The sequence below is a fragment of the Myotis lucifugus genome, unplaced genomic scaffold, assembly GCF_000147115.1.
Source record: "Myotis lucifugus unplaced genomic scaffold, Myoluc2.0 scaffold_347, whole genome shotgun sequence".
Lineage (NCBI taxonomy): Eukaryota > Metazoa > Chordata > Mammalia > Chiroptera > Vespertilionidae > Myotis > Myotis lucifugus.
Genome location: NW_005871395.1, coordinates 380,649 through 401,844, shown reverse-complemented (window position 1 = coordinate 401,844; position 21,196 = coordinate 380,649). Strand labels below are relative to the sequence as shown.

General features: G+C 41.5%; 1 protein-coding gene and 1 long non-coding RNA gene across 9 annotated transcripts in view; one reads left to right on the top strand and one right to left on the bottom strand.

Annotated features, from left to right (window-relative positions):
- Window positions 1–21,196, top strand: part of FKBP5 (FK506 binding protein 5) — a 109,313-nt gene that overhangs the window by 55,945 nt on the left and 32,172 nt on the right. For 3 of the 7 annotated variants that reach the window (XM_014466593.2, XM_006101245.3, XM_014466592.2), the window contains exon 3: window positions 6,460–6,604. In XM_014466593.2, coding sequence (XP_014322079.1) covers window positions 6,460–6,604 — 145 coding nt within the window. Of the gene's footprint in view, window positions 1–6,459; window positions 6,605–12,831; window positions 13,006–21,196 lie in introns of those variants that run through there. The other 4 variants (XM_006101246.3, XM_014466594.2, XM_023764751.1 and 1 more) reach the window with 4 other exon arrangements.
- The window catches only part of LOC106699244, a 24,737-nt gene continuing 7,421 nt past the window's right edge, over window positions 3,881–21,196 (bottom strand). The window contains exons 2-4 of one of the 2 annotated variants that reach the window (XR_002832237.1): window positions 17,914–18,030; window positions 13,409–13,495; window positions 3,881–4,151 (exon numbers count right to left, since the gene is read on the bottom strand). This is a non-coding gene — a long non-coding RNA (uncharacterized LOC106699244). The remainder of the gene's footprint in view (window positions 4,152–13,408; window positions 13,496–17,913; window positions 18,031–21,196) is intronic. The other variant, XR_002832236.1, reaches the window with a different exon arrangement.

The window sequence follows — 21,196 nt, the reverse complement described above, 5'->3', positions numbered from 1 at the left end:
CATGTCTTGTGTGGTGTGAGCAAATTCGAATTTTTTAATATTATTTTGTTACTCCCCGACCCGACTTTTATTAATTTTTTTTAATGTACCCCCCCTACTGACCGGCCTATTCCTTCATAACAAGAAGTGGAACGGCGATACGTGTTCGGTTTTGTAAACTGAACTCGAGTTTAATTCATAGTTTCTATACTATCTATTTATTAAATTAATAGTGTGAGTAAGGAGTAAAGCAATGTTCCCAGTCAATAAAACTTCTTGTTTATTTTCAAGTGCAAACCGGTGATTGGTGTGAACTACAGAGGAAACACCTTTTCTGACCATTCATTGGTTAAGCTCCCTGTATGCCACTGGTAATATTCTTAGTAACTTGGGTAATAGGAATCCAAAAAGGTGATCTAGGGTTTTTCACCACACTCCTGGCAAAAAAAAACGAAGGTCCGCTGCTGGAGGGCTAAGAAATGTCATATCCTGCCCTAGCCGGTTTGGCTCAGTGGATAATGCCTTGGCCTGCCGATGGGAGGGCCTGAGTTCAATTCTGACCAAGGGCATGTACCTAGGTTGCAGGCTTCTCCCTGGCCGGGGCCCAGGTCAGGGCTCACGCAGGAGGCAACCAATCAAAGTGTTCCTTTCACTTTGATGTTTCTCTCTGTCTTTCCCTTTCTCTTCCACATTCTCTAAAAATCAATGGAAACATATCCTCAGGTGAGGATTAAAAAAAATAATAAAGAAATTTTTTTTATATGAAAGACACTTCTTGAAAATGCCTAAAGAAAGTTGTCATTTTTTCATGGTGAAGGGACTGGAGTCCGTGTTGATGAAAAACCCTTGCTGGCTGCAGTGACTGGCAGTGGCTGCAGCAGCGGGGTGATGGGGCTGGTGCCTTCCCCTGATCAGCCCAGTCCCCTCCCACAAAGGGAGGCCAGACTACGGCTTAGACCCTATCCCCAAGGGGAGCAGGGAGCGGGCCTAAGCCGTCACTAGGACATCCCCTGAGGGCTCCCAGTATGTGAGAGGGGGCAGCCTGGGCTGAGGGCACCCCCCCCCCCCCCAGTGCACAAATTTCGTGCACCGGGCCCCTAGTCTACACTAATAAAAGAGAAACATGGTAATTAGCGTATGACCGCTACCCTTCCCATTGGCTAATCAGCATATCCTTATGCAAATTAACTGTCAGCCAAGATGGTGGCTGGCAGCCAGGCAGCTGGAAGCGAACATGAGGCTTGCTTGCTCCAGGGACTGCAGACTCCAACGTTCCCCGCCTGACTTGCCGGCCTCTGAGCTACAACTCTAAGCAACTATGTAACAAATATAGAAGCTAAACAGAACACCAGAAACCAGCTTTCAGCCTGCCGGGATCTCAGAGCTGAAGTTATACATTGTTTCGATTATAGAACGCTCAGCAGCGGAAGCCTCAGAGCTAGAGCCAGAGCTAAAGCTGGCCCAGAATAAAAAAAAAAAAAAAAGAAAGAAAAAAAGGAGGGGTTGGTAGCTTCAGTCAATTGCCAGCCTGAAAGCAGCCCTCAGCTCCTCACCCAGACTGGCCAGGCACTCCAGTGGGGACCCCCACCCTGAAGGGTGTGTGACCAGCTGCAAACAGCCATCATCACCTCATCCAGGCTGGCCAGGCACCCCAGTGGGGACCCCCACCCTGATCCAGGGCACCCTTCAGGGCAAACCAGCCGGCCCCCAGGCCTCTATCCTATATAGTAAAAGGGTAATATGCCTCCTGGCACCGGGATCAGCGGAACCGCGAGGCCTCCTGGCACCGGATCAGCGTGACAGGGCAGCGCCCAAACCCCCTGATCGCCCTGCAGCTCTGTGTGTGACAGGGGGCAGGCCCACAACCTCCCTATCCGCCCTGCTCTGTTGGTGACATGGGAAGGCGCCCCAACCCCCTGATCAGCCCTGCTCTGTGCCTGATAGGGGGGAGCTCCCCAACCCCCTGATCGCCCTGGTGCTCTGTGTGTGACAGGGTGCGGCGCCCCAACCCCCCCCCCACGGGCCATGCTCTGTGTGTGACGGGGTAGAGCCATAACCTCCCCATTGGCCCTGCCCTGAGTGTGACAGGGTGCAGCGCCCCAACCCCCTGATCCGCCCTGCTGTGTGTGTGACGGGGCGGTGCCCCAACTCCCCTATCGGCCCTACTCTGTGAGTGACGGGGGAGCTCCTCAACTCCCTGATCGGCCCTGCTCTGTGCGTGACAGGGGGGAGCTCCCCAACCCCCTGATCGACCCTGCTCTGTGTGTGACGGTACGGAGCCCCAACCCCCCTGATGGGCCCTGCTCTGTGAGTGACAGGGGGCAGCGCCCCAACCCCCTGATTGGCCCTGCTCTGTGCATGACAGGGGGTGGCGCCGCAACCTCCCCATCGACCCTGCCTTGAGTATGACGGGGCGGTGCCCCAACTCCCCAATCGGCCCTACCCTGAGCGTGACTGAGGGTGGCATTGCAACCTCCCGATCCGCCCTGCTCTCTGCATGACGGGGCGGCGCCCCAACTCCCCAATCGGCCCTGCTCTGAGCCTGACCAGGGGCTGCACCTAGGGATTGGGCGTGCCCTCTGCCACCCGGAAGCAGGCCTAAGCCAGCAGGTCATTATCTCCTGAGGGGTCCCAGACTGCGAGAGGGCACAGGCCGGGCTGGGGGACCTCCCCCCCAGTGCACAAATTTTTGTGCACCGGGCCTCTAGTATATATATAAAAGCCTAAGCAACCGGCCGACTATTCGACCAGTAGCTGTGATGCGCACTGACCACCAGAGGGCAGACACTCAATGCAGGAGTGGAAACCACAGGCATGGAAACATGGAATAGACTGATGAATCTCAGAGGGAACGGAGGAGGGGGGAGGGTGCGAAGAGATTAACCAAAGATCTTATGTGCATACTAGAGGCTTGGTGCACAACCAGTAGGGTCCCTCAGCCTGGCCTGCGCCCTCTCACAATCCAGGACCCCTTGGGAGATGTTGGAGAGCCAGTTTCAGCCCGATCCCTGCAGGCCAGGCCAAGGGACCCCACTGGTGCACAAATCCGTGCACTGGGCCTCTAGTAAACTAATAAGATTTTTAGTTTTGTAAGGCTAATAAGAAACATTTAGAGAGTGTAAATTTTTTAAGTCAGTCATATCATTTATTACTGTCTGGAGCCTCAGGCTTTTGTTAAGATTGAATAGGTCTACTAACTGTGTGACCTAGGGCAGTTTAGTTAACATATCTGTGGGGAATAATAATACTGCCTAGCTTATAGGGTTAGCAGGATTACATAAAGCATTTAGTACAGTGCCATGCTCATGGTAATCTCTCTTATTAAGATATATATACAAACATACATATACACACACTAGAGGCCTGGTGCACGAAATTCGTGCACAGGTAGGGTCCCTAGACCTGGCTGGCGATCAGGGTGCTCCGCTGGTACCCACCTTGGCCAGCCTGGCGCCGCCAGCCCACTGGCTGGCCCCATCCCCCCGCTGCCGCGATCCAGGGGGGCCCTCTGCTAGTACCCACCTTGGCTGTCCTGGGGCCTGTGGGCTGGGGGTAGCTCCTGTGTTGAGCGTCTTCCCCCAGGTGGTCAGTGCATGTCATAGCTACCATGTTCAGTTGATTTGCATATTAGGCTTTTATTATATAGGATATATATATATTTTAAGACCAAGGCAGCTCTGAAGTCAGTAACTAGCCAAAGAAGATAAAATGATATTGTGGACCTTACGTCTTTTTAAATGAATTGAGACTAGTTGCTTTAGGGCAGCCGTGGGCAAACTACGGCCCGCGGGCCAGATCCAGCCCATTTGAAATGAATAAAACTAAAAAAAAAAAAAAGACCGTACCCTTTTATATAATGATGTTTACTTTGAATTTATATTAGTTCACACAAACACTCCATCCATGCTTTTGTTCCGGCCCTCCAGTCCAGTTTAAGAACCCATTGTGGCCCTCGAGTCAAAAAGTTTGCCCATCCCTGTTTTAGGGCAACTCCAGATTTTGGTACAAGATCATCTTGCTGTGGAAACTTGAAGTGATTCCGTAGTATCTGACTTCCTGGTAGCTGTTCATCCCATCTGCTCAATTACTGGTTCACGGTCCTGGAAATGCCGATTCCCTCTGGGTGGGACTCAGGCTCACATACTGCATGCAGTTCTTGAACATGAGCACTTCTAGAATATAAAGTGATTTCTCTTAGGTTAATTTTTTTTTTTAACATTTTCCCCTGCACCAGTTTTGAATCTGCATTTCCAGGACATGAACAAGTAATTAGGCAGATGGGATGAATGGCTACCAGGGAGTCAGATAGCTGCGCACACCAGCAAGCGATACTGTGCAATCACTCAGGTTTCCACAGCAAAATGAAGTCCTTGAAGGGCAGTAATGATTTTTTTAAGTAGCTCTTAATTTACTATTTAAAATTATAATTATTTTCCCCAATTTTGTTGATATAATTAACCTATAACATTATGTAAGTTTATGGTGTAGAATGTGATGATTTGATATATTTATATGTTTCAAAATGATCATCACAGTAGGGTTAGTTAAACGTCCATCACTTCATATAATTACCATTTCTTTTTTGTGGTGAGAACGTTTAAGTTCTAATAACAACTTTCAGGAATGTAATACAGTGTTGTCAGTTATGGTCAGCATGCAGTACATTAGATCCTCAGAATTTACCCATCTTTTTTAAAAAAAATATATTTTATTGATTTTTTACAGAGAGGAAGGGAGAGGGATAGAGAGTTAGAAGCATTGATGAGAGAGAAACATTGATCAGCTGCCTCTTGCACACCCCCCACTGGGTATGTGCCCGCAACCAAGGTACATGCCCTTGACCAGAATCGAACCTGGGACCCTTGAGTCCGCAGGCTGACGCTCTATCCACTGAGCCAAACCGGTTAGAGCAGAATTTACCCATCTTATATCTGAAAGTTTATATGCTTTGACTTACATCTCACCATATCCCCCACCCTTTAGCCCTTGGCAACCACCATTTTACTTGCTGTTTCTGTGAGTTCAACTTTTTAAAATTCAACCTGTTAGGGCTATGACTGTGTTTTTCTTTTTCTGGCTTACTTCATTTAGCATAATGCCCTCAAAATACATCCATATTGTCACAATGGTATGATTTCCTTCTCTCTCATGGCTGAATAATATTCCTCTGTATGTGTGCGCGTGTGTGTATCATATCTTCTTTATCTATTTAGCCATGGACACTTCAAGGCTTGGCTGTTGAGAATAATGCTACAATGAACATGGGAGTGCAGATGTCTTCCGAGATAGTGATTTTGTTTACTTTGAGTTTATATACAAAAGTGGGATTGCTGGTAGTTCTATTTTTAATTTTTTAAGGAACCTCCATGCTCTTTTTTCTTTTTGTAATCCTCACCTGAGGATATTTTTTCCATTGATTTTTAGAGAGAGTGAAAGGAAAGGCGGGGGGAGAGAGAAACATTGATGTGAGAGAGACACATCAATTGGTTGCCTCCTGCATGCACCCTGATCACTGCGGGGAACCTGCAACCAAGGTTTGTGCCCTTGACCAGAATCAAACCTGGAACCCTTTAGTCCTTGGGCTGATGCTCTATCCAATGAGCCAAACCGGCTAGGGTAAAAATTGAATTCTTTAGATAAAAATTTAGACCCTTCCCCAAAAAAGATGTTCTTGGGACATTAGCTATCATCCTCTGTTATCTAATAAAATGATTACATTAGCATAGGTGATTGACAGAATAAATTACACCACAACATGCCTGGATTTGATTTTCTTTTCCCAGGACTGACCAATTGCATTAGTGGCTTGCTCTGCCAAAAACAAAATAAATAAACTGGATTTTACAATAGCTAAATATTTTGTTGCTTGGAGGTGGTTTTTTTGGCATTTCCTTTACTAGAAAATAAATTATTCAGTATTATATCAAACTGCAGTCACACTGTGTTTTTATACATTGAATATTCAAATAATAGGAAGGGTAACCTGTTACACCAGGAAATAGGGCTTTTTAAAATTAAATCAAACTAGTAGAATCTAGTCAGAAGCTAATCTTTTTAACAAAGGGAATAAATAAAACCTCACCTTTGGAACGTTGCTTTAGACTTCTTTTTGAATGTTTTTGAAAGTCTACTAATCTTTTTTTTATCTAATTCAGTTTGTATATGGACTAGCTTTGTGTTTTGAGAGATTTTAGTGTCAAAGCATGGGGAGCATTAAACCAATGAAGCAGGATCTGTTGGTAAGTTATTTTGAGGAAACAATGTTATTATTAAGATTAAATGTAGTATTAAAGATTAAGAGTAGAATAGGACATTTTCTAATAGTACAGGTTTTTAAGAGAACTAGGAGGGGAACATTTAGAAAAGACAGGTAATTATTTTCAAATCTGCCTGGGTGATATGAAATGGTCTGTAATTTTTTCATTCTCTGTTTAGATGTTAAAAGTTCACCTCCTTTTTCTTGATGTTTGTCTTTTTTAGATTGTCAAAAGAGTGGGGAATAGTGAGGAAACACCGATGATCGGAGATAAAGTTTATGTCCATTACAATGGAAAATTGTCAAATGGAAAGAAGTTTGATTCCAGTCATGATAGAAATGAACCATTTGTCTTTAATCTTGGCAAAGGTAAGAGGGTATTTTTGAGTTTCGTTTTGCTTAGATTTTTTGCTGTTTATGTTATATAGGAGCTAGTGGGTCCTATCTTTGCCAGAAGTTAAAGATTTTTTTTAATCCTCACCCAAGAATGCTTTTTTAAAAAAATGTGTTCTTATTGATTTCAGAGAGAGGAAGGTAGAGGGAGACAGAGAGATAGAAACATCAGTGATGAGAGAGAATCATTGATCAGCTGTCCTGCACACCCCACACTGGGGATCAAACCTGCAACCTGGGCATGTGCCCTGACCAGGAATTGAACTGTGACTTCCTGGTTGGTTCATAGGTCGATGCTCAATCACTGAGCCACACCAGCTGTGCCCAGTTGAAGTCAGACATATTTTACATTTGTAAAATCACAAAACAATGTCACTGTCCTTACTAACTTTTTTTTTGTTTTCGAAAATATAATATTTTCACAAAAATAAGTATATTAACATAATGAGGTTATTTTTAAATGAATTGTATGTAATTATTTTTATTTTTAATATTGTGACTATCTATAGATATATAAGTAAATTTTGGGGGTCCTCCATTTTTAAGATGTCAAGGGGTCCTGAGAATAAAAAAGGTTAATAACCACTGTTTTCCCCAACTCAGTGTCTACTATAATTTCTTTCTTTTTCTGCCTCTACAACTTAGTTGAATTGTTAACTAAGTAGTGATTTGGGAAAGGAAGCAACAAGTGAGGAGCTAAGAAGTTAAACTCTTCCTGCCTTTCTGCCACTCTGTCTTCCCAGTACTTATAGGTATTCGTTTGTCATGGTGCCTTCTGCTTTCTGTCCATCTGTTCTCTTTCCAGGCTCTAGTGCTGGCTGTGCCACTGCCCACTTCTCCTTTGGGTCCTTCATGACTTAATGGCTCACGTGAGAGTAATCTGGTATTTTAATAAGATAGCAACACCTGGCTGGTGTTGCTCAGTGGTTGAGCATTGTCCCATGCACTGAAAGAGCGCCGGTTCGATTCCCATTTTGGGCACATGCCCAGGTTACCAGTTTGGTCCCCAGGAGGCAGCCAATCAGAGTTTCTTTCTTCTCACGTCAGTTTTTCTCTCCCTTTCCCTTCCTCTCTCTCTAAAATCAGTAACAACATGTTTCTTTTCAAAAAACATAGCAATTAAGATTATTTTTCTTGATGTAGCAGATAATAATGGCAGTTAAATTAGAATTCTTTTCATTTTGTTGATTTAGGGATGTGAAGCTTAAGGGCCATTGGTATGGCTCTGACATTGTTTAATTTAGATGATCTCAGAGTAAATGGCCATGGCAGACCTGTTTGTTCCCACTGCCCCAATTCTTACTCTAACCTTTGAATTTCTGAGTGGAAGAAATTGATAGATTTAAGGTAAGTCTTCTCTTGGCAGTTATCTTTGCAAGTAGACTTAAGACTTGCTGAGAATTTATACTGCCATCTTCTCTACCCAGATATTCTCAGTAAATCACTCTATGATGAAGAAGCCTTTTACGTTTCCTATAATTTTGAGCAGAGAGAAGAGAGATAACTTTCAGTGACATGGTTCCTGCAGCATAACTATTTAGAGACAGCGTCGTCTCATGGGGAGAGCATCCAGCTGGGTGTTGGGCAGCCAGGGTTCCTCTCTTCGCTCTTCATTCTGGTACGTTAACATGAATAAGCCACATAGCCTTCTTTCCTGATCCTATAAAATGTAGAAGAGCTTTAAGATTAATCCTGAGCCTACGATTCCATTTTTGTACTTTCTGCAAAGAATACAGGGATATCCCTGACCAGTTTGGCTCAATGGCTAGAGTGTCGGCCTGTGGACTGAAGAGTCCCAGGTTCGATTCCGGTCAAGGGCATGTACCTTTGTTGCGGGCACATCCCCAGTAGGGGGTGTGCAGGAGGCAGCTGATGGATGTTTCTCTCTCATGGATGTTTCTCTCTCATGGATGTTTCTAACTCTCTATCCCTCTCCCTTCCTCTCTGTAAAAAATCAATAAAATATATATTTTTTTAAAAAGGATACAGGAATAAAAACTGTTAATGACTAAAACCAACCCAATGACAGAGCCTTTAGAAGCTCCCTTAAAGTGATAATTAGAAATATGATAATAGAGCAATATACTTTGGTAAAACTTCTGTAACATATTGTGTTCAGTTACCTTTATAAAACAAGAAACATTGGTTAGATAATGTTATATTTATATGCTATAGCAGTAGCTACTTCATCAAAATGAAGACAAATGATATAAATGGACTATAGCTTACATATTGTATATTGAACTCTCTTGATCCCTTATATTGTACTTACTCTCCCAAGGAAATAAATAGAAGTAAATAGTTGAATGGAAAGTCATGCTAAGTTGTTAATTTTATTGTGACTTCAGTATTTAAAATAGAATTGTAAGAGCTTATTCATAAAAACATGCAAAATACAGGGTGGGGCAAAAGTAGGTTTACAGTTATTCATATGGAAAATAATACAATAATTAATAAATAATAATACAAGAATAAACTTTGTATTTGTGTGCTCACAATTGTAAACCTACTTTAGCCCTACACTCTATACTTGCAAAATATTGCAGATCAGAAGTTGGTAATACGTCCTGGAAATACTTCAAAGAAAGTACAGCAAGTGTGAATCAGATGTATTTTTAATTATCTGAAACTCTTTAGTGATTAGCCTCATATTTAAATATTTATTAACTTTTATATTTTATTTTTTAAAATATACTTTTATTGATTTCAGAGAGGAAGGGAGAGAGAGATAGAAACATCAATGATGACAGAGAACCACTGACCGGCTGCCTCCTGCATGCCCCCCACTGGGGATCGAGCCCACAAACCAGGCATATGCCCTTGACTGGAATCAAACCTGCGACCCTTCAGTCTGCAGGCCAACGCTCTATCCACTGAGCCAAGCTGGCTAGGGCTAACTTTTATATTTTAAAGGAAAACTTTTTACAATTAAAATATTTGCTTTCTTCTCATTTTCTACTCCCATATAAAAAAGTATTTTTTCTGTATAATACTGTACAGATTTCATCCTGTAGTGTTAAGTATGCTTATATTTCAAATGCAAACATACATTTAAAAAATATATAATCAATCATTTTAATCAAGGATGCAAAGACCATTGAATGGGAAAAGGACAATTTTTTTTTCAACAAACGATGTTTTCCCAAACTGGATATTCACATGCAAAAAAATGAAGTTGGACCCTAACTTTATACTATATACAAAAATTAACTCAAAATTGGTCAAAGATCTAAATATTATAAGACCTAAAACTATGTTTCCTTAGAAGAGACCTTAGAGGAAAAGTTTCATGATATTGGATTTCGCAGTGATTTCCAGCTGTGACACCAGAAGTAGCACAGGCAACAAAAGTAAAAAATACATACATTATACTACATCAAAATTTAAAACTTCTGTGCATCCAAGGATACAGTAACAGAGTTATAAGACAACGTATAGGATGGGAGAAAATACATGCAAATAAGGGGTTAATATCCACAGTACATAAAGACCTATAATTCAACAACCAAAACACCCCAAATAACCTGATTATAAAAGGGAATGGACTTAGGTCTTTCTCCAACAAAGATATATAAATGACCTATAAGAATATGAAAAGATGCTCAACATCAACTAATCATTAGGGAAATGAAAATTAAAACCACAATGAGATAATCACCTCACATCAATCAGGATGGCTACTGTAAAAAACAAAACAGCCTAGCCGGTTTGGCTCAGTGGATAGAGCATCAACCTGAAGACTGAGGTTCGATTCTGGTCAAGGGCACATGCACAGGTTGCGGGCTCGATCCCCAGTGGGGAGCGTGCAGGAGGCAGCTACTCAATGATTCTCTCTCATCATTGATGTTTCTATCTTTCCCCTCTCCCTTCCTCTTTGAAATCAATAAAAATATGTTTTTAAAAATGTTGACAAGGTTGTGGAGAAATTGAAATCCTTGTGCACTGTAAACTGGTGCAGTCACTAAGGAAAATGTTCCTCAAAAAATTAAAAACAGAACTACCATATACCCCAGCAATTTCGCTTCTGGATATGTACCCAAAATAACTGAAATGTCTCAAAGAGGTATTTATACACTCACATTCATAGCAGCATTATTCATTATAACCAAAAAGTGGAAGCAACACAAGTGTTTACCTACAGGTAGTGGATAAACAAAATGTCTTATACATGCAATGGAATATTATTCATCCTTTAAAAACGGAAATTCTGAAACTTGAGGACATTAACTAGGTGAAAAAAAGACATGGTCCTTCCCCCCTTTTTTTAAATCTACTTTTTTTTTATGTTTCCTACCTCTTTGTTAAAGTTTTCACTGAGTTCATTGAGCATCCTTATAACTAATGTTTTGAATTCTGCATCTGGTAGATTGCTTGTCTCCATTTTCCTGGAGTTTTGTTCTGCTCTTTCATTTGGGACATCTTTCTTTTTTCCCCTCATTTTGGCTGCCTCTGTCTGTTTCTGTGTATTAGCTAGAGCTGCTATGTCTTTTGGTCTTGGTAGACTAGCCTTATGTAGTAGGAGTCCTGTAGAGCCTCACTGGTCACCTAAGCTGGGTGTTCTAGGTGTGCCTCCCCCTCATGTGGACTGTGTGCACCCTCCTGTTATAGTTGAGCCTTAATTGCTATTGGCATATCAATAAGAGGGATTTAGCCCCAGGCTGATCACTTCAAGGACTGGCCTTCACCACCATGAAGTGGCCACCCCACGGTGCGGGGGCAACACCACGGACCAGGATTCACTTCATCGGGACTCTGGTGCCTGAGCCTAATTGTACCTCAGCCACAATTTCCACTGGTTTTCACAGTCAGAAGTCATAGGGACTTCTCTTCCCGCACTGTAACCTTGGGCTGGAGAGCCTGGTGTGGGGCTGGGACTCCTTGCTCCTCAGTGGGGACCTCAGCAGACAAGGTTTCCCTTCTAATTTTTATCCACCACATGTGGGTGCGGGATCAGCTCATTCAGTGTCTCCACCCCTCCTAACAGTCTTGATGTGACTTCCTTTATATATCCTTAGTTGTAGAACTTCTATTCAGCTAGATTTCAGGTAGTTCTGAATGATGGTGGTTCTGTAGTTTAGTTATAATTTTGATGTGGTTGTGGGTGGATTCAAGTACTGCATACATTTCCCTATTCCATCATCTTGACTGGAAGCCCCAAGATAAAGAATCTTAAAAAGTTCTGCTTTGGCCCAGTAATTCTACTTCTAGGAAATGAACTTAAGGGAATGTGGTAGAAGCTTGCTTAACAAGCTCCAGATTAACTGATGCTCTTCATTTGTTGGTAAATATCCTAAGTGACACTGTTGGTTTTCTGTTCTGTGGTCCCACACTCTGCTTTAGCCAGTTGACCGGCCTGGTCAGTGCCTCCAGCAACAGACCACTAGGAACACAGCTGTAGTTGAACAAGCTGAGCTCATCATGCATTGTAGGAAGGGAGCGTGCACACGCTGGGGGTGTCTCAGTAAGAGTATTCATAGGACTTACATGATTTGGGTTTGTATTAGGTAATTTGGGGAAGGGTTTGAGGAAGAGGGGCTTTACTTTGGATTGGATATTATTAGACTGTGGGGCAATTCTTTGCTTATCTTAATAAATCTTATCTGGGAGGGCTGACAAGCGGGAGATGAAAGCTACACCTGCCAGGGAGTAGCAGTCACATGTTAGCCAGAAGAGGGGGATGTTTGGTATTCTGTAGGTTGCACAGTGACCTTGTTTTTGTCCATATTCAGACAAAATTTTGAAGTGTTTCTTGTTTTGTCTCACTTTCTCATGGTCTCAGAGTGACCTTGTCTGATGTTGATATTTTGTGAGATTGTTTATGTCCAGCAGGAGAATAACATGGCCTTGTTGTGTGCCCCAAGCCAGCTTCAGACATCACTGAGGCCTAGCTGTGTCAAGCAGTTTCCAGATATTCAGGGCTGGTTTTTCTTTCTCAGATTGTTGATAAGAATCAGTTGAAACCTGTTTATATCTATTGTACTTTATGTAATTATATAATTTTATTAGATAGCATGTAAAACATTGAATCGAACCCAGGACCCTTTTTATTAGTATAAAAAATGAATTCTATGAAAACTAAGTTGAACATGTTTGGAAAGACTTTTGGTAAGGTGAATTGCTAACAGCATTTTTTAAAAATGGCTATTGAATTAGGGGTAGGTAAAAAGCGAAATAGAGGCCATTGAGAATATGTTTTTTATCAGAAGGATTCTGCATACTGATTGCTGATGTGTCTTCTGGTTCTTATTCCACTTCAAAGAAACCCACATTGTAAATTACAAATGGAATACCATGTGTAATTTATCTAGTAAAGAGGATGTGGAACTCTTATCATTGGAGCCACACTCAGAGACAAGGCCTTGGCCTTCTAACACAAGGTTAGTGCATTAATGTACTTTAATATGTTTTAAGTTAAAAAATGTTTGAGGTATGTGTATGTTCTTTTTTTATGACTCCTTATTTAAAGCAACGTCTTAAATCAACCTACCCTTTTGACTTCTGGTCAAGTTATAAGTCTTTAGATAGATACCTGACATCATCCATGAGAGTATAAAAGCTCACTGTCACTTTAAAAGCATCAAGTGGAACATATAAAAGCAGACCAGGCAGTACCCAAAGAATGTCAAGACACAGGCTTTAATACTGACTCAGGTTAGTGAGTTTGCATTTTCTTTCCTAGAAGCCATGGAGTAAGAGTGCTGTGTCTCCTATGTAGGGAACACTTTGCAGAAGAAATAGGATCCAGGACTATCAGCAGACTTTTTGAGCATCACACCTTACCTTCTCACTAAAGTGAGATTGTGAATCGAGTGGGTCCAACCTTCTCTGCCGGCTAGTGTTTCTTTCTTCTGATGACTTTTTCTGCAACTAAATGGAAACAGAAGTGTTTGTGGCATAATACACTAATAATTTATTTAATTAATAATACAGCCCTAGCCGGTTTGGCTTAGTATATAGAGCATCGGCCTGCGGACCAAAGGGTCCTGGGTTCGATTCCAGTCAAGGGTACATGCCTGGTTGTGGGCTTGATCCCCATTAGGGGGTGTGCAGGAGGTGGCCGATCAATGATTCTCTCTCATCATTGATGTTTCTATCTCTCTCTCCCTCTCCCTTCCTCCCTGAAATCAATAAAAATATATTTTAAAAAAATAATAATACAGATGTGAAGATGACATCATAGGTAAATGCTATGCTCGCTTTCTCATTCAACCACATCAAAATTACAACAAAACTACAGAGCAACCATCATTGAGAACCACCTGAAACCTGGCTGAATAGAAATCTTACAGCTGAGAATATAAAGAATGAAGCCACGTTGAGACTAGGAGAGGTGGAGACACTGAACAAGCTTGGCCCACACCCACATGTGGCGGTTAAAAATCAGGAGGGAACTCTCAGCTGGGGAGGTTGTCCCCTCTGAGGAGCAAGGAGTCTCCGCCCTGGGTTTCAGTGCTGGGGAGAGAAGTCCCAGTGACTTCCGGCTGTGAAAACTAGCGAGGATTGTGACTGAGGGAGACAAAAAGCTGCTGGAGACCAGTGCACAGGCTTACTTGGGCTCACTTGCTCTGAGCTCCAGAATTGAGGCAGCAATGCAAAAGGTGCCAGGGACATACAGGGAGGAACTGAATCGTCTGGCCTTGAGGCAAGGGCTAGAGCTGGGGGGCAGCTTTCTGCTAGACAGAAGTACTGGCAGAAGTCATTATTCCTTTGCAGAGTCCCCCTGCAGGCACAGTGGGGCACTATATCTTGAGTCTCAAAATACCTAATACTGTTTGCCCTGCCCTGGTGATTCTCTGAGACCCCACCCCACTCAACATTCAGGCCCACCCAAGCTGGTTCCAGTAGTTTTTCCATACTAGCAGGCTTTCCCAAAACCTGTCAAAGGTTCACAAACCCCATACAGCAGTATCTGGCCTCTGTGTGCCCCGTATTCCTTGCTAAGCAGACCCAAGTCTGGCACTAGTGCAGCTGGCCTTCGTTCACAGCTTAGCCTCTCCCAGGCACCTCCAAGCCCAGCACAAGTAGCAGCCATCTGCAGATAACTCTGGAGCGCATACAAGTGCCCCAGGGCATAGGCAGTGGCTGACCTTGACCTGTACCTCCCAAGAGGTCCCAGAATCAGCACACCCAGTGGCCAGCTTTATACCACACCAGAGCACAACCCAACCATCTCCACAATGACATAGCAAAGGGCTGACTCAGCAAGCATCAGAGCCCTGCTAAAGCGAATGCTGCTCTGTGGGGTTAGCCCCTGCACAGCAGCTCCTCTGCTATAGTCAGGGTCAGTCCTCACAGCCAGTCAGCCTGAGGGTCAATCCTTCCTTGATGGGCCAACAGTGATCAAGGCTCAACTACAATAGGAGGGCACACAAGGATATACCTGGAGTACCCAGCTCAGGTGACTTAAGGAGACTGCACCACTGGACCCCATGTGGCACCTGCTACTAAGACCAGGAGATATAGCAGCTCACCCAAAAGGGAAACAAATACAGGGAGGCTGTCAAATGAAGAGACAAAGAAACATGTTTCAAGTGAAAAAACAGGACAAACCTCCAGAAAAAGAACTGAATGAGAGAGACAAGCAATTCACCAGATGTGCAATTCAAAATACTGATTATAAGGATGCTCATTGAACTCAGTGAGAACTTTAACAAAGAGACAGGAAACATAAAAGAGGAGATAGCACCCTGGCCTGTGTGGCTCAGTTTTTTGGGACGTCATCCTGTCCACTGAAAGGTTGCTGGTTCGATTCCTGGTCAGGGCACATGCCCAGTTGTGGGCTCAATCCCCAGTAGGGGGTGTGCAGGAGGCAGCCAATCAACGATGTTTCTCTCTATCCCTCTCTTTTCCTCTCTTTCTAAAAAGCATTAAAAATATTTTTTAAAGAAAAGGTCCATTTATATGTTGCCTACAAGAGACTTATTTCAGGCCAAAAGACATACTTATACTGGAAGTAAAGGGATGGAAAAACATATTTTATGAAAATGAAAACAAAACAAAAAATGTGGGGTAACAATGCTTATACCAGATAAAATAGACTTTAAAACAAACAAAGGCTATATATCAAGAGACAAAGAATAACCCAGCAATTAATTCCACTTCTGGGTATTTCCCAAAACACCAATTTGAAAAGACATATGCATCCCTATGTCCCTTGCAACCTCACTTAAATATCCAAGATATGGAAGCAAACTAAATATCCATCGATAGATGAATGGATAAAGAGATGGTACATATATGTAATGGAATTTTACTCAGCCATAAAAAAAGAATGAAATCTTTCCATCTGTAACATGGATGGACCTAGAAAGTATTATGTTAAAAGAGAAAGACAAATGCCATATGATTTCACACATATAAGTGGAACTTTAAAAACAAAATGAGTGAACAAACAAGAGAGAAACAAACTCTTGGATACAGAGAACATTTTGATGGTTGCCAGATGGAAGACAGGTTTGGGGAGATGGGTGAAAAGGGGGCAAGGTTAGAGTTAGGATTAGGGTTGCCAACTATAAAAACAGTTTCAGGGATGTAAAGTATAGCATAAGGAATATAGTTAATAATAAAATAACTATGGTGTCTGATAGGTATGAGACTTATCGGGGGTCACTTTTTAAGTTTATATAAATGTTTAATCAGCCCGGTTGGCGTAGCTCAATGGTTGAGCATCAACCTATGAACCAGGAGGTCACAGTTCAATTCTCTGTCAGGGCCCATGTTGGGGTTGTGGGGCTTGATCCCCAATGGGGGACATGCAGGAGGCAGCCAATCAGTGATTCTCATCATTGATGTTTCTATCTCTCTTGCCCTCTCTCTTCCTCTTTGAAATCAATTAAAAATATATTTTAAATGTCTAATCTCTAAGTTGTACACATGAGACTAGTCTATGTCAACTATAACTGAAAAATTAAAACATTATTTTAAAAATTAATTAACCTACTCATCATAGTCCTGATTGTGTCAGGTAAGAATGTTTACCAATGCAAAAAAAGTCATGTGAAGATTTAGGTCAAAAATGGTTCACTAAAACTTTATAATAGTAAAAAATAAATAAATACAAACAACCTATATGTTTATTAGTGGGAGTAATGAAATTATGGTATACCCAAAAGGTAAATAGTATATAGTTATTAAAAATCATGTTTTCATGAACTAACAATCAAAATAGAGACATACTCATAGATAAAGAACAGGCTGACAGCTCTGGGCGGTAGGGTGTGGGGAGGCAGGGGACATGGAGGGATTGAGCAACAAAGGAGAAAATAAAAGAGAAAGAATTCATGGACATGGGTAACAGTGTGGTGACTGGGGAGGGTGGAGGTGGAAGAGAATATAGGAGGATAAATGGTGATGGAAAAAAAATAAAATTAAAAAAAAATAAAGAAAAGTCGTTTTTTTTTATGTTATCATTTTTGTTTGTTTTTTTGTTAATCCTCAACTGAGAATATTTTTCCATTGTTGTTTTTTAGAGAAAGTTGAAGGGAGGGGGAGAGAGAAAAAAATTGATGTGAGAGAGACACATCAATTGGTTGCCTCATACACACACACTGACTGGGGCCGGGGATCTAACCTGCAACCCAGGTATATGCCCTTGACTGGGAATTGAACCTGAGTCCCTTTGGCGTGCTGGCCACGTTGTAACCACTGTGTAACACCAGCTCATATAATATGAAATAAAAGGAGCAAACTACAAAACCAAATAAACTATGACCAGGATTTTAAGAATGTAAAAATGTATTGCCTGGCCAGTGTGGTTCTGTGTGGTTGAGCATATACCCATGAACCAGGAGGTCAGGTTCAATTCCTAGTCAGGGCACATGCCTGGGTTATGGGCTTGATCCCCAGTGTGGGGCATGCAGGAGGCAGTCAATCAATGATTCTCTCTCATCATTGATGTTTCTATCCCCCTCTCCCTTTCTCAAATCAATAAAGACATTTAAAAAAATATTTACTATGCAAAGTCTACATATACAGGGTGGGCAAAAGTGGGTTTATAATTGTTTGTATGGAAATAATGCAATAAGTAATAATAATATAAGAATAGGCTTTGTTCTGCATGCTCAAAACTGCAAACCCGCTCTTGCCCCACCCTGTATAATTTGAAGGAAATAAACCAAGAAATTGACAGTTTACCCTAGATGCTGAGATTTCAGAGGTTTTTTATTGTATTCTTTATGTTTTTTAATACTTTCCATGAGTTCTATAATGAGTATGTGTGTGTTTTTTATATCAGGGAAAAGCTTCTTATGAAAAGAGTCCCAGTGTTGGCCATTTTAGAAACATACCTCTGTCCATATCCTTCTGGCTCTTTCCTCCGTGTTTCATTCAGTACAAGAAGTTGTAATGTTCTCAGATGAGAAGGAAAGTAAAGGCACAGGCATGACTTACTTAGCTTGGGGCCCCTGTGGGTTAAATTGACAGGTTGTTTCCAGCCTTAAGGCCTAACATTCATACCATCTATGAGTTAAGCTTTTGCGGATACACCAACCCTCACCCCAAGGCAAATGCCCCTTGTTTATACACTGTTTCAGTGTTTACCACACTTTGTTTTTAAAATGAGATGAAAAAAAAACAGTACAATTATCTTTCTCTTCCACTGGCCACACGACACTGCATGTTCTTTAGAAGGAAGAAGGGAATGGCCACCTTTGTATTAGTGCCTAGAGAGACCTTTGCTCCTCAGTAATTAGCTAAATGTCTTGAAATAATGTACAGTAGAACCCCCACAATATAAAGGTTTTCTGAAACCTTGTAAGGTATTTGTCTTCAAATACCAATTCATAGTTTTAAAAAAGTGTTCTCAATGGCCCACACTAAGAAATAATAGTCTTTGAAAAGCGTCAGTGACAGGAAAGCAGCCTGTTACAGCAGCCTTTACATTGCTTTTGATGGTTTGGGCTGTTTTCACAGTAGGACCATGTGTGCACGTATAAATTGATGTAGCCATTTTAGAAGGGCAGTTGAGCAATATCTGTCAAATTGAAAATACACATAACCTTTGTACTTCCGGGCATTTACTCTCCAAATAAACTTGCACAAAGTAGGCAAACACATATGGACAAATGTCCTTATCAGAGTACTGCTGGTCCTGTGTTTCCCAATAGGAGAGTGACTGGAGTACTGCAGTCACTGAGAACAAGGTTGGTCTGTTTGTATTCACGACAGTGGTAATGACGTTACCCTTTATTAAGTACATATTATATGCACTTTGCCATGCATTTGACATATTTGATAATTTTTGTAATAGCTTTATGGCAGGTATACTATTATTATGGCAGGTATTAGCATCTATTATTATTTTGCAGATGAGGAAAACGAGGCACAGAAATTAAATAACTTGCACAAGTAAGGGGCAGACTTGGTATTGAGATCCAAGCAGTCTGAGGCTCAAGCAGGTTGTACTTGGACCTCTGAAATACATACCTCCTTTCTGTTGAAAGAGAAAGATCAAGATACAATGGTCCTTGCCTTACCCAGGTTTGCTTTACACTTTCTTCAGTGTAGGGAAGCATTACACAGTCAGCAGAAACGGGCTGGTCTAGGCTGTGATATTTTGTAGTTTAGGTGCATTACATGCATTTCGACATATTTTCAGCTTTGAATGGGTTTATCCATATGTAACCCCATCGTAAGTCGAGGAGCATCTATTATATATTAAATTTAAAAAGCAGTTCAAAACTGAAAGTATAGTACTCTGTCATTTGTGTTTTTAATTTTCAAAAAAGCAACAGCACACAGTGGAGGATACAAAATAAACATAACAATGCTTCTTACAAGATGGAAGTGGATGACCTCTATTTCTTACGTGTGTTTTAGTAATAGGCATATATTATATAAATTTTTAACTAAAATAAGTGTATCTGATATTTTGAAAAGTTACAATGCATACTGAAAACTAAGCTGAAGCCATGAGTCTCGAATGCTTTATCCCTTCCTTTTTACATACCTTAGTATAGGGTTTCCCTTATTCTAATACCCTATCACCGCTCTCAGTTCAAGATATCAGCTCTCTTCAGAATTCACTTCCTCTGGGGTTCATTGTTTACCTGACCCCACTTCAAATATTTAAGTTTTTTATTGACATAGCACCTTAATTTTGTATTTTATTCCTTTAAATTACCTACATTTTTCTATTGTTTCCTAAAGGATTTGAGATTGCTTATTTTAAGATATGATTCTATAACCTAGTATAGTTCTATAGTTGAGCAGTAAGATTATCTTTTAGTTTCCTAGAATTAGGCAAAAAAAAAATCTGAATTTTGTAATTGTGATTTGACAAAAGGACACATACCATCTTGTTTTTCTTAAAAAACAAAACAAAAAACAACAAAACCCCACAGTTTTTTCCCCTCATACTAAATTTGAAGAAAATGTCTGTTCCATAGGCTCTTTTATGCAATTTATTCTTTTCTGGTTGTTTTTTATATTTTATTGATTTTTTACAGAGAGGAAGGGAGAGGGATAGAGAGTTAAAAGCATCGATGAGAGAGAAACATCGATCAGCTGCCTCCTGCACACCCCCTACTGGGGATGTGCCTACAACCAAGGTACATGCCCTTTACCGGAATCAAACTTGGGACCCTTCAGTCCCCAGGCCGACGCTCTATCCAGTGAGCCAAACCGGCTAGGGCTTTTTCTGGTTGTTTTTGTGTGTTGTTTTTCTCTACCCGACTAAATTATAAGCTTCCTTAGGACAAATTCAATTTTCTTTCTTTTTTAAAATGTCATTGGTTGATTTTGAGAGAAATATCATTTTATTCCACTTATTTATGCATTCATTGGTTGTGTCTTATATGTGCCCTATCTGGGAATGGAACCTGCAGTCTTGGTATATCAGGACAATACTCTTAATCAACTGAGATAGCCGACCAAGGCAAATTCAATTTTCTGTACTATTTCTGTTTCATTTCTACCTAGAAAATATTCACTTATTATTATGGTTGAAATTATAAATTAAGCAACAACTGCGACCTTGACACAGTTCAAAGAATATGTTACTGCTACTTTTCAAAGACTTAATCTTTGAGCAGTTGGGAAATTGATACTTTTGTCCTCCTCATGAGGGTATCTTCTGGTAACCTTAAAAATAAAAATCACACCCGGCCGGCCTGGCTCAGTGGTTGAGCGTCACCCCATGAACCAGGAGATCACAGTTCAATTCCTGGTCAGGGCACATGCCCTGGGTTTTGGGCTCCATCCCCAGTGTGGGACGTGCTGGAGGCAGCCAATCAATGATTCTCGCATCATGGATATTCTCCCCGCCCTCTTTCCCTCTCTCCCCCTCCCCCCTCTTCCACCCCATACTTCCTACAGAGTGTTGGTGACCTGAAGAGTTTGAAGTTCCGCCTCAGAACCTGTGAGAGAAAACAATTACGCAAAATCTCATTAATATGTGGAAGCTTTTGGACAACGTGTAGTGTGGAATAAGAACAACCAGAAACTCCCTACCTCATGGTAACTGTCATAACTTAATGAAAAATGGAGTCATTGGTGATGTGGCAAGGAAGAACCAGAGAAAATGTATGCCCAAAATGGCAGATGGAGGGGACGGGTCCGCCTCTTGGCCCC